The following is a 13,651-nucleotide window of genomic DNA, read 5'->3' as shown; positions in this document are numbered from 1 at the left end:
TTTGTTTAGTTTTGGTTGTTTGAATAGAGAAAGTAATGGTGCTGAGTAATACACCTAAGACCAATCGCTTGTTATTAAATCAATACTGTGTTCTTAGCAACTTTCTTCTGAATGTTCTTGGAAGTGCTAGCTTTATATTGTCCCTACTTTAGGATTAAAACTTTAATTTTCAATAGTGCAAGCTGTTAAACATTCTATAACACTCTTTAAAACATAACACATGCTGATTTTACTTTCACAATTATTTTCCTATTGGCTGTGTATTCCCCTATATATTCAAGATTGAATGTACAGCTGTTTTATCATATAAAATTAGTTAAAAGAATAAACTGTAAAAAAAATAGTCTCAATTTTTACTAACACTATAATAGAGTGATGTTAACAAACGTTAAAATTATTTAGCTCAGGGCTTCCCTGGTGGCGCAGTGGTTGAGAGTCCGCCAGCCGATGTAGGGGACACAGGTTCGTGCCCCGGTCTGGGAAGATCCCCCATGCCGCAGAGCGGCTGGGCCTGTGAGCCATGCCCGCTGAGACTGCGCGTCCGGAGCCTGTGCTCCGCAACGGGAGAGGCCACAACAGTGAGAGGCCCGCGTACCACAAAAAAAAAAAAAAAATTATCTAGCTCAAATTTTATAATGTGTTATGTAGCCAGCTAGCTTAAAGAATTGTTTTAAATAAAGCAAAACTATACTAGTACTCTTTTACAAAAACTTATTTATTATTTTGATAAAGAACATAAAGAATAATCAAATAGTTCCTTTTCAAAGAGACTTTAAATTGTTAATATACATGAATTTTCTTATCATTTCTTTATACAGTATATTAATTTTTTGTTCTGTGTTACATTTTCAACATTCGTCAGACTTTATATTGACCTTTCTCCTTAACATCTTAAGGTAGCATATTTCTGTTCTCCTTTCTCACAGACAGCTTAATCTATCTCCACAGTTAACATTCTAAAGTTGGAGTGTCCTTGGAGAAACTCTGCTCAGCCTTTTTGTGACATTTAGAAAAATGCATTTGGTATTCTGCAAACCTGAATGATTGATTGTCTCAAAATTTCTTAGGTGAAGTGTGTTTGAGCAAGGTACTTAATAATTCAATTGTTCCCTTTTTAAGTATACTATTTAAAAATTCAGCTCTTGGGTTTTTTCATTCTAGAATGCGAGCATTAATCTGTTTTTATAAAGTTAGGCATGAAGTTTGTGAGAATATAAAATCTTAACTTTTAAGTTTTTGTTGTTTCAAGGGGGAAAAAAACAGAATCGATTATCACTCTATAATCCTAATATCTTCCCTTTTAAACTTTGGAAGTAGAATTGTGTGATTGTGCTTATACTCTTCTAATTTTCTATATCATACCCTGTTAATTTTACTAGTCAGTGTTTCATGCCTTTAATTAGTCACTAAAATAAGATGCATATGTGTCAATTCATTTTTATAATGGAAAGTAATTGAGCAAGTATTAAAGATGTTAAAATTTTCCTCTTATGAATAATTTAGTATACTAATAACATACTATTACATACTGGGAAGTTATCATAAGGCATCCATTTGAAATAACACTTTTGCATAAATTCCCTAGATAGAGCAAAATCCCAGTAGACACTGTAATTATTCTCCTTTTGCCTAAATTATTACACTGATGTTAACTTGAATCATTATATTCAAATATGAAAACACATTTTAATAAATAATTGTACTTAAAACAGTATAACTTCTATGCATTATATAGCAGAGAATTCATAGATGCTTTTTTCATCTCAATTTGTTTACCATAGAAATCAAATTAAAATTGAATTAAATGTATATTTCCTCCTATGCCACAGTGCTTCCTAAGGGGCCACTTACAAAATATGTGACATCTGGAGATTAAATGTTAATTCTTTATGTTCACACGATGCTGAAATTAACTTTTTTTCAGAATTTATTTTTATTCTAATTCTGAAGTCAACTAGTATAAAAAAGAAGGCTCGCCATAGCTTGTAGTTCACATGTTACTTTTTCTTTATTGACAACCACTGATCTTTCTGGAACCCTGGGTCTTTGGGGAATGTACGGATATTAACTATTTGGTGAATGTGGCCTTGACAATAAGTCCAAGTTGAAAACTTAGGCTCCTTGCTACTTTAGTGATTTTCCTGGTAACTTTCAGTCTCAGTGATAGGTTTTCATTATTTATCTTTAGGACTTCATTATCTTTTATTGTTACAGGGCAGTGGCAGGAGCACATTGGTATCAGATGGTGCCCTGCGTGTGGCAATGTGATGGTGTTTGGGGGTGGGGCTTTTGGGAGGTGATTAGGTTATGAGGGTGGAGCCCTCATGAATGGGATTAATGCCTTTGTAAAAGGCACCCTAGAGAGCTCCTCCACCCTTTCTGCCTTGTGCCCACAAAGTGAGAAGTTGGCTGCCTGTGAACCAGGATGTGGGACACACCAGACACCAAATCTCCTGGAGCCTTGATCTTGGGCTTCCCACCTTGCAGATCTATGAGAAATAAATTTCTGTTGTTTACAAGTCACCCCATCTATGGTATTTTTGTTATAGCTGCCTGAATGGACTAAGGCAATGGTCTTAGTCTAGTCGGGCTAGGACAATTTGGAGATTCTCCTGAGGTTTGACCTAGACCCTCACTGCAGTGAATCAGGACATTCACTGAATTTATCTTTATTCTTATATGTTATAAAATGACTATGAATTAACAGAATGTGTAACTGCTTTGAATGATATAATGTATGTGTATTTTGCCACTTTAAAGCCTAACAGAAGTGATCTATAATGTGTACTCATATAAAAATTTAGCTAGACAGTTCTTGGCCTTTTGTCCTCTAGTTTCCTCTGTGGAGAAAACAAGTTTATTACTTTGGTTAAAAGTGGTGATTAATAAAAATAATTAAGAATATACTTGGTATAATAATTACAGAAAAATATGAATATATGTATATATACACACAGGACAATGAGTATGAATTTTTACTTCAGGAAACTTAGTTTGTTAAAGTGGTAATTGCAAAAAGTAATTTCAAAAGTAACAGATACACTTTTGTTTTAATTTATTTATTTTATTTATTTATTTTATTTTTGGCTGTGTTGGGTCTTCATTGCTGTGCACGGCCTTTCTCTAGTTGCGGCAAGTGGGGGCTACTCTTTGTTGCGGTGCGCGGGCTTCTCATTGCGGTGGCTTCTCTTGTGGAACACGGGCTCTAGGCGTGCGGGCTTCAGTAGTTGTGGCACGTGGGCTCAGTAGCTGTGGCTCACGTGCTCTAGAGCACAGGCTCGGTAGTTGTGGTGCACGGGCTTAGTTGCTCCACGGCATATGGGACCTTCTCGGGCCAGGGCTCAAACCCGTGTCCCTGGCATTGGCAGGCGGATTCTTAACCACTGTGCCAACAGGGAAGCCCTAGATACACTTTTTTATTTAACATAATTATATCTTAAAGTAAAACCTTAATGTTATTACTATTTACATAATTATTATTTAATTTACATATTTTAAACAAATACACAGGCTTATAAAGACTAAATTTTTGAAAGCCTACAAATAAAAAAGTTTACTTAAAAGTACTCAACATCAATGGATTGATTCATCAAAGTAAATACTAAAAATTAATACATGGATGATATACAAAAAATAAGTACAAAATTCATCATTGAATCCCTGGTTTTTCTTTCCTTGTATCCTGTAATTTACTCTGATTTCCATTTATTTGATCTTATTCATTTAACGAATATTTATGGAGCACCTAGCACAGCAAGGGGTACAGCAATTAACAAAACCAAATCACTGTCCCTGTGGAACTTACGTTCTCATTGGGAGAGTCAGACAACAGACAGCTAGTAAAATGTCTGGGGGTATTTAAGAAGAGCTCTGAAGGACAATGAAGCAGTGCAGGAACATAGGGAAGAGCTTGCTGTTTTAGAAGAGTTGGTCAGGGAACACCTCACTGATAGAGGATATTTGAACAGAGAGAAGAAGGTAAGGGAAAGAGCCATGCTGGTATCCGGAGGAGAACACAGGCTCTGGTCATGTGAGGATCAGCAAGGAGGCCAATGTGTCTGGAGGAAAACGAGCAAGTGAAGTAGAGCTACACTGGTGTGGCTGCTCAAGCAAGACCTTGTATTGTAGGTGCTTACTCTGAAGGTTAATTTTTTTTAATTTAGTTATTTAAATTTTTAAGGTCATTAAAAATTTCAGATTAAAAAATTAGTTATGAAGAATTTCAAGCCTACACAAAAGTAGAGATGACAGCAACGGTGAATTCACTGAGTGATTTCAGCAGAAAAATGGCATGGCCAGGCTTAAAGGGATCCCTTTAGTTACTGTGCTGGGAATAGACTGAGCAGTCGTAGGGCAGAAGCAGTAAGGTCAGTTAGGCTATTACAGTAATTCCGTCGAGATAGCAGCGCTTTGAGAGGTGGAGAGAAGCTGCTGATTCTGGATCTATTTTTGAACGTAGTTCCTATAGCATATGTTGACACACTAGACCAGCAGAGTCAAAGAGTGGTTCAAAGTGACATTTTTGGTCTGGGCAACTCGAAGAACGGAGTTTCCACTTATCGGATGAAGAAGACTGCAGAAGAAGGTTTTGGTGGAAGATCATTAGCTCCTTTTTGGACATATTAAGTTCGAGATGCCTCTAAGAGATCCAAGTGGAATCCTCAAGGATGCTATCTTCTATATGGACTGGACATATAATTTTTAACATCGAACAAAGATGGAACATTTTGAAAGGAGAAAAAGCACTTGTAGATAGTTCATTATTTTTCCACGTTCTTTACAGGTCATCCTATAGATCAATTATTTTTTCATGTTTCTGTAGTAGCATAGATAACAATTTTTTTTTTTTTTTTTGCGGTACGCGGGCCTCTCACTGTTGTGGCCTCTCCCGTTGCGGAGCACAGGCTCCGGACTGCAGGCTCAGCGGCCATGGCTCACCGGCCTAGCCGCTCCGCGGCATGTGGGATCTTCCCGGACCAGGGCACGAACCCGTGTGCCCTGAATCGGCAGGCGGACTCTCAACCACTGCGCCACCAGGGAAGCCCTGCATTTTTTTTTTTTTTTGACGTAAATTCTATTATAAACGTCTCTCCACTCTGCTGTATGGGGAAAACAACCACGTTTAGAGGCTGCATCTTTATGGGAGCGTGCCAAAACCCTGATTAGCTCCGCAAAGTGACTGCACTTCCTCTTCCCAGTCGGCAGAGGGCATCCTGGCAGCGGAGGGTGCTGCTCGGCTCTGAGAACCGGAAGCTTCTCTTTCTCTCTTTTTTTCTCCTCTCCCTCTCATCCTTCGCACCTGAAGTGCTCTTCCGGCACTGGTAGCCGGCGTGCCTCTGAACTCCTCTAGTAGTGGTGCTGGTTGCTGAGCAGAGCCGGAGCTGCGGGACCTTCGCGCCTGTTCTGCGCTCGCCATGAGGCTGCTGGGAACCGCCGCCGCTGCCGCCGCCGCGGCTGTGGAGAGCCGGCCGCTCCCGCGGGTCTCCGCCGCCCTGGGCCGGCAATGGAAGCAGGTAGTGGAGTCCGGCGGGACGACACCACACCACGGACTGTCCCTGGGACCTTGCGGTGTGTCCGGAGCCAGGGGGGAAGTGACACTCCTACCCTCCCTGGCACCTCCTTACTGACAGCTCCGAATGTGAGCTGTCGACCTCAGCGCTGAAAAGCCCCTCGGTATCTGCACAGCTGCTGGTTATTAATGAGCAGCGTCTCGGTGTGCTGGGAGGTTCGGCGGCCTCCCATTTGCAGTTAAGCCTCTTATTTTTGGTGTAACTTAGAGAGGAGAGGTGACTGGAGTGAAGGTCGAGACAACGGAAAAATTAGTGTGTCCAGGGCTCGAATCCAGGGCTTCTGACTCGTTATGCTGTGCTCTTTTCATTACAGAGTGTCGTTGGCTTGACTGATCCCTCTTTCACCTGACCCTGGGTTATTTGATTTGGAGCCCGACCCTCCCAGTACCTTTCTTTGGTTCTGTGTCTGCCTTTTGTGGCGGGCATGGGGAGCGCAGAGTGGACTAGGATTAGGTAGGAGTTGAGCCTTTCCTGTCATGCAAACCTCCTTTGCTTTGCTCGCTGATATCCGTGGGATTTAATCAACCAAGTGCTGATCACCCAGATTCCATTTTACCCAGGTTTTCCAAGTGCTTCCCTTTTCCCAGAAGTGGCTGCAGTGCATTTTTTTTTTTAATTTTCAGTTCTCATTGTCAGACCTTGCTTTTTTTTTTAAATTTATTTATTTTATTTATGGCTGTGTTGGGTCTTCATTTCTGTGCGAGGGCTTTCTCTAGTTGTGGCAAGCGGGGGCCACTCTTCATCGCCATGTGCGGGCCTCTCACTATCGCGGCCTCTCGTTGCGGAGCACAGGCTCCAGACGCGCAGGCTCAGTAATTGTGGCTCACGGGCCCAGTTGCTCCGCGGCATGTGGGATCTTCCCAGACCAGGGCTCGAACCCGTGTCCCCTGCATTGGCAGGCGGATTCTCAACCACTGCGCCACCATGGAAGCCCCTGCAGTGCATTTTGGATGGGCAGTCCTATAGAGAGAGATTTATATTGTGTCTTGTTTCCATAAATGCAGGATTCCCCATCACCACCGGAGTAAAATAAAGTTGTTGTCGTTGTCTTAATGTTACTAATTGTTTTGGGGTGGAAAAGAATTAGAGACCTTTTGTGGGCTGCCTTGAAGCTATTGGCACCACTGCGTAGAGCATATAAGTCCTCAAGCATCCTTGCTAGCTGTGAACTACAGTAAGGAGGAAGGGGGAAAAAATCAAAGTAAAATTTAGAGTAAAAACTATATTTCCTATTAAAGTAGTTGTTGGGAGCTGTTCTTCTGATTTTATCAGCCCCAGTGTATATTTTCAAACCTGTGCCATCCGGTAAAAGTATCTGTCCCCTTTTATTTAATTAATTAATTAATTTGAATATATCTTTTCTGACTTATTTATTTATTTTTAAGAGTATGTCTTTTCTGTTCTCTTGCAGCCTCTTCTTTGGTTACAGGAGTTGCAGGTTGAGACATTCCTTCTTTTGCCTTTTCAGACAATCTCATATGACATTTTGTGTCCATTGAGATTTCTTGGAGGAAAGATGTCCACTAAACCCTTTCTAATTGTCCACTGTTTTCTCATGAAAAGTGCATTGAATTGAGCTCTCTTATTTTTTCAGGCTAATTGGAAGATTTGCCGATGGTGTTCATCAAGGGTGATACCTAATGAAAAGATACGAAATATTGGAATCTCAGCTCACATTGATTCTGGGAAAACTACATTAACAGAACGAGTGCTTTACTACACTGGCAGAATTGCAAAAATGCATGAGGTATGTGGTTCATGGTTGATTCCATTAGTTTGACCTTGGTTTTAATTGTTTTATAAGGATTTAAGAAACTTCACAAACCTGGAAGATTAAAAGAATGGTAACAGTGGATCTTTAATCAGAGTCACAAAATGGATAGATCAGGTTGGCTTGAAATGTTGCTCTGAGGAATCTTTCTAGAGACCATCACTGTGGGTATCCTGAGTAGGCTGCTTTTTAAGAATGTTAAATCAGTATGATGTACCCTTAAGCAGCCATTAAAATAATGTTTACATACTTTTAAATGTTATGGAGAGGTGTTTATAATGTTAAGTGGAAAAAGGGTTTAAAATGAGCTTAATAGTTAAAAAATACATACGTCAGGAAAGAATTATTTTAGAAAATCTTGAAACTCTCCTGAAGACATTACATATTATTGAGTAATTCAACTCTCCACTTAAAAATGTTACTTCAGATGAAGATCATCTCATTAAATCACAGACTTTAAAAGCTGAATTCTTCCCACCCAGACCTCAAAGTCCACAAGAAACACAGCAGGGAAAAATCTCTTCTCTGCACATCTACTCACAAACTAACACAGGGCTGGTGGGCAGGAACAGTGCAGAGGGAGCAAGGATGGCTCTAAGACCAGGTAATGCTCAGTGGTAGCAGCTGCTAAAAATGGCAATGAAAAAAGGGTTAGGGTTAATAGAGGGCAACACCTGTAATCAGTTTTCTATTACATGAGATGATATGGTTTGACGATTAGGTTTCTCTGAAAATTGCATCAGTTAACTATCTGTGTTCTGGTTCCACCTGTGAAGGTTTCTTTCCTTCTTGGAATGCAGGGACAGAGAAATCTGAATTTCTGTGCTTGTGTTTAGGTAAAAGGTAAAGATGGAGTTGGTGCTGTCATGGATTCCATGGAACTAGAAAGACAAAGAGGAATCACTATTCAGTCAGCGGCCACCTATACCATGTGGAAAGATGTCAATATCAACATTATAGATACTCCTGGTGAGCTAAGTTCTTGGTTTTATTGCAGCTTGTTTTGGCAGTGGCATATTTAGTTCTTTCCTCTACCATGATCTAGCTCATTTTTGAGTATCAAATCATACTCAAAAGTGTGACTGTGAATTCCCTATTAGAGAAATCTGACTTGGGACCTAGAATACTTCATCTTTAAGTGGTTTCTTTGAAAAATAGTGCAAAGAAATTGTGAATAGGAATGTTCTTGCCTTTTACATGTTGCAGCTGATTCCAAAGATGCCCATGCCCTAGTATCTTTTGAAGTGATTTTGTTGAGCCCCTGAACCTTATGGTAAGTGAACAGTATTGGTGGTTTAAGGAGTTCATATTTTAATTAGAAGACTAACGTAATGATCAGAGATAGAAGAACTTTTACTTGTACATGTTGTAAAAATTCATACTGCTTTTTAAGACCCTGACACAGTTCTCTGTCTCATTTAGGGCATGTGGACTTCACAATAGAAGTTGAAAGAGCTCTGAGGGTGCTGGATGGTGCCATCCTTGTTCTCTGCGCGGTTGGAGGGGTGCAGTGCCAGACCATGACTGTTAATCGTCAGATGAAGCGCTACAGTGTTCCATTTCTAACTTTCATTAACAAACTCGACCGAATGGGCTCCAACCCAGCCAGGGCCCTGCAGCAAATGAGGTACTGAACCTTAGAACAGAGCGGGGGTGATGATCCGGATGGCAAACCTCACATCCAGAAGGACAGTTAATTCAGTGTCATTAAGCTTTATCCCCTTAATTTTTTTTTCTTTTTTAAAATTCATCTATGTGTATGACTTACCATAGTAAATGGAACACTAAGTTCCATAGTTTGGTTTGTGATACGATTTCATCAACTACTTTCTCTGTAAAATGGAAGAAATATGACTTAAATTTTAGGGAGATTGAAGGTGAATTCAGAAAACCATCTGGCAATTTGTAGCGTTTTGCTCTAATGAGAGAAGTTATAATCTAGGGTAGATTCTAAAAGTACTGTGCGTTTATTTAGACAAACCTAGAGGATTATCTTCAGTTTTAACCTTCATTTGAGGAATTTTAATTAATGACTTAAATTAGTATGCTATATTCTCTTGCTTTTATTTGTTAACATATTTGTTAAGACAACAGCAGTACTTCCTTTCTGAATCAGACATAACCCAGTGGTATTGATATGATTTTACATTTTGTACAATACTACGTGTTTCACACAGCCTTTGAAAAGAGTTGGGGTTTCACTTTTCACCTTTTGTAGATCTGTAAATGTAGCGGCAGAGTTCCTACCCAAGTTTCACATGGCAGAGCTGATGGATGTAGGCAGTAAGGTTTGTGGTAGTGGAGAGACTAAGAGTGATGTGTCTGATGACAAAAGATACTGTGTTGAGGAACTTTGACAGTATTGCTGTATGCTCTCTGATGGAAGTGATGTTTTGGAGAACATGAGAGTGAAATTTTTCTTTATTGGGCATTGGTAATACTTGGGATAACGAAACGTTTTCACTTTTTTTTTCTAATTATATTTTACTTGTGGTTGGCAATAGATGGTCTCTTTGCACCAAGTTTTTTCCTGAATTCCAGGCAGATTCTGTTTCAGCATTTATTTGACTACTTTGTTTCTTTCTTTGCACCACTCCCTTTTACTTATTACCTCATTCTGTAGCTCCCATTAAACAGATCTTGAAACTTCTGAATCTGGCCTCTGTGTCTTAACTTTTCTACCATACTTTCTCATACTTTCTGTCTCCTTCTAATTTTTCACTGGGTTATAAGAGAATTTTTGAGATCAGTCTTCCAACTCACTAATCTGGTATTCATCTGCATCCCTTCTGTTATTTAGCCTGTTTTTTTGTTCTTTTTAATCCCAGCAGTTATGTAGTTAATTTCTATAAAGTTTCCCTTTTATTGTGACATCTTTATTAATAGAGGTAATTCCTTTTTAGATCTTTACATTTTATTTTCTTCTAGTAACTTTCTCCTTGGAGGTTAGTACCATTTCTTGAGCTCCCACCTTTCTTTCAAGCTATTGATTTCCTTCAGATATTTGGTGGTTCTTAGTTATCTATCCATAGTTATAGATGGGTACCTAGAATCTAGAGCATAGTTAGCTAGAGCATATTTCTACTTGAGTGTAAATCCCTGCCAGTGAGTGTAATTTCTCTTCGGTGGTTGTGCCTGATTGAGGGTACAGGCCGATGATGAGTGTCTGACTTTAATACCCACTCTAAGGGTTTTCCCCCTAAGGAACTTCCTTTTCAGATAGCTATACTCAGCTTCACTAGAGTCAGCTGATCCAAGAATGAGATGTGGGTACAATTATCCCACCATCCTTTAATTTCCTGGCCAACCACTCAATGACCTGTTTTCCCCTCTTCTGTTTCTGATCCAGGGTATTCTGGGGATCTGATGGGAAAATACGTATCTTACAGTTCTTTTTGTTGCCCGAATAGGGTTGAGGCTTCCTGAGCACAGTGAGTTTGGCTGTCAGTCTGTCCCAAATGCTTTTGTATCCTCTGCTCTGACCTGCTGGTCAGTTCCACAGATCTGCCATTGATTTCTTTTTATATTTATTTTGTCATTTCAAAGGGATTTGGGGAGAAAAAAGGGGGTAAACATGTATTTTTGTTTTTCAGGTCTAAACTAAGTCATAATGCAGCATTTGTGCAATTACCCATTGGTTTGGAGGGTGATTTTAAAGGTATTATAGATCTTATTGAGGAACGAGCCATCTATTTTGATGGAGACTTTGGGTAAGTGTTAAAAATATACTATTCTATTAAAATCTTATATTTTGAAAAGTATCAAAGAGAAGGAAAAGGATGAGTGCTTTAAATATAAACTTCTTTTTGAAATGTGGCTGGAAGAATATCCTCTAAGCTGATCTTGTTTTAATGCTTTTAATCCTAGTTACTTCCCATTTTGCTTAGTATTCATTCCAAGGGAGAGTATGTTACTCTTTGGATGATATATTTATATTGCATTATGATATACACGGTGTGGTGAAAGGAGACCTTCATCTTGGGCTAGTGATGTAATATCTCTTTTTCTACTTGTTCATGCATTCATCCATGTATTCATTCATTCTGTAGACTTTTCTGGAACAGCTACTATGTTCTGGGTATTATTATAAAAACTGGGAAGAAAATAAGGATCATAAATATTTACCTACTTCATGGGATTACAAAAATAAAAAGATTAATATATAAAAGAAGTTAAAACTTGTATACATGTGGTTTAGGCAATACAAAAAACAAATTGGTAACTTTTGACATGGTTTTGGTCTGTCAACCAACTTTTGAAGAGACCTTTGCATACAAAGCATTGTGACTGCGCAGTGGTTATCAAACCATGGCATTCAGAAAAATCACCTAGAGAGCTTACTAAAACACAAATCTCTGGATTCACCTTCAGAGATTCTAATTCAGTAGCTGTAGGGTGGGCCTGGAATTTGCATTTCTCGAAAGCTCCCAAGTGGTGCTGATGTTTCAGGTCTGCAGACCACAGTTTGTGTGGCAGTATTCTAGACAATTTGGGGAGTCATAAATGAACCTTTGTTCTGAAGCGTGGACCCAGTAGCCTGGCAGTTCTCTCCGAAGGTCCTTTATTAGGGGTTTCCTTTTTCTGCTATGGAACTGAGATTGCTGGTCTGGCAGGTGGGTGAAAGGCATTGTGATCAGTTAACTGTATAGAATTTATCCTTATCGATCGTCTAGTAGGTAGGGAAAAGATCAGGCCTATTCAGTGGACAAGGCATTTCTCACTCTTACTTTTTGTTTGACAACTAAGTAATGACACCAAAGTTTATCTCTCACTCCTTAGAATGTAAGGGACAAGGATTTTTATCAGGTTTATTCGCTGCTGTGTACCCAGCCCTAGAACTGTCTGGTACAAAATAGAGACTCAAAATATTTTTAAGTAAATGAATAAATCTGCTTCCCCAGAATTACCAGGGCACACGTTTCTGTCTACTGAAGCAGAGGCTTTAAACATTGTTGTACATCAGAACCGCGGGCCTCTCACTGTTGTGGCCTCTCTCGTTGTGGAGCACAGGCTCCGGACGCGCAGGCTCAGCGACCATGGCTCACAGGCCCAGCCGCTCCGCGGCATGTGGGATCCTCCCGGACCGGGGCACGAACCCATGTCCCCTGCATTGGCAGGCGGACTCTCAACCACTGCACCACCAGGGAAGCCCAGGTGGAACTTCTTAACATACCTGCCCCCTTTCCCAGCCCTAGACCACTGGGTATGTACATTTTGAAAAGAAGATTCTGACCTGAAAGACTAAGAAGCAGGGAGCTTGCCAGAATGGAAGAAATTAAGTTCTGAAGGCTGTGAAGAGCATTCTTTAGGACAATAAGAATTATTTTCTGACTACTTGCAATTATTTGCAATTGCAAATAATTTGCAATTTCCCTTTTTTTTTTCCTCAGGAATGTGTTTTTTGAAAAGCTTGTTATTTTTCGACATTAGATTCCATTTTTAAAGAAATACTTTAAAAATGTTAAGACTGATGTTTCTAAATATCAAGTATATCCATTTCTCTGTTTTGTATTTTATTTGTGACTCTTACCTATCTGGCCCCTAGAGGGGCGGAGAACTGAGGTCAAGGTTGAAGAGTGTGTCATAATTAGTAACCCTTTTTTTTTTTTTTTAACTACAGAATGGAGTGTTCTGTGTTAAAAATGGCTATTAATGAAAAGTAATAGTCAAGTCTCTAATCCTGCTTGTCAGAGACTGTGATATTCTTCTTTTTTTTTAAGATTTTGAAAACTACAGATACATGGAGTTTTTAATAAATTTATTTTATTTATTTATTTATTTTTGGCTACATTGGGTCTTTGCTGCATGCGGGCTTTCTCTAGTTGCGGCGAGTGGGGGCTACTCTTCCTTGCAGTGCGCAGGCTTCTCATTGTGGTGGCTTCTCTTGTTGTGGAGCACGGGCTCTAGGCGTGCGGGCTTCAGTAGTTGTGGCTCACAGTCTCTAGAGCGCAGGCTCAGTAGTTGTGGCGCATGGGCTTAGTTGCTCCGTGGCATGTGGGATCTTCCCGGACCAGGGCTCGAACCCGTGTCCCCTGCATTGGCAGGCAGATTCTTAACCACGGCGCCACCAGGGATGTCCCAACTGTGATATTCTGATTAATTTGGTTAATAGAATTTTCAAGTACAGTTGACCATTGAACAATGTGGGGGTTAGAGGTGCTGATCCCCCCGTACAGTTGAAAATCCAAGTAAACTTTTGACTCCCCCAAACCTTAACTAATAGCCTACTGTTGACTGGAAGCCTTAACCAATAACACAGTTGATTGACACATATTTTGTATGTTACCTGTTGTATTCTTACAATAAAGTA

The 13,651-nt window shown here is 39.8% G+C and overlaps 1 protein-coding gene across 1 annotated transcript in view; it reads left to right on the top strand.

Moving 5' to 3' along the window:
• The first annotated feature begins 5,303 nt into the window (after positions 1-5,303).
• The window catches only part of GFM1 (G elongation factor mitochondrial 1), a 43,915-nt gene continuing 35,567 nt past the window's right edge, over positions 5,304-13,651 (top strand). Inside the window, exons 1-5 of the mRNA XM_082624749.1 lie at positions 5,304-5,513; positions 7,165-7,317; positions 8,178-8,310; positions 8,764-8,968; positions 10,935-11,051. Coding sequence (XP_082480875.1) covers positions 5,415-5,513; positions 7,165-7,317; positions 8,178-8,310; positions 8,764-8,968; positions 10,935-11,051 — 707 coding nt within the window. The 5' untranslated portion in view covers positions 5,304-5,414. The remainder of the gene's footprint in view (positions 5,514-7,164; positions 7,318-8,177; positions 8,311-8,763; positions 8,969-10,934; positions 11,052-13,651) is intronic.

Source organism: Mesoplodon mirus (genome assembly GCF_964341445.2).
Source record: "Mesoplodon mirus genome assembly, chromosome: 6".
Lineage (NCBI taxonomy): Eukaryota > Metazoa > Chordata > Mammalia > Artiodactyla > Ziphiidae > Mesoplodon > Mesoplodon mirus.
Note: the sequence above shows the minus strand (reverse complement) of the source record. Positions and strands in the feature narration are given on the sequence as shown.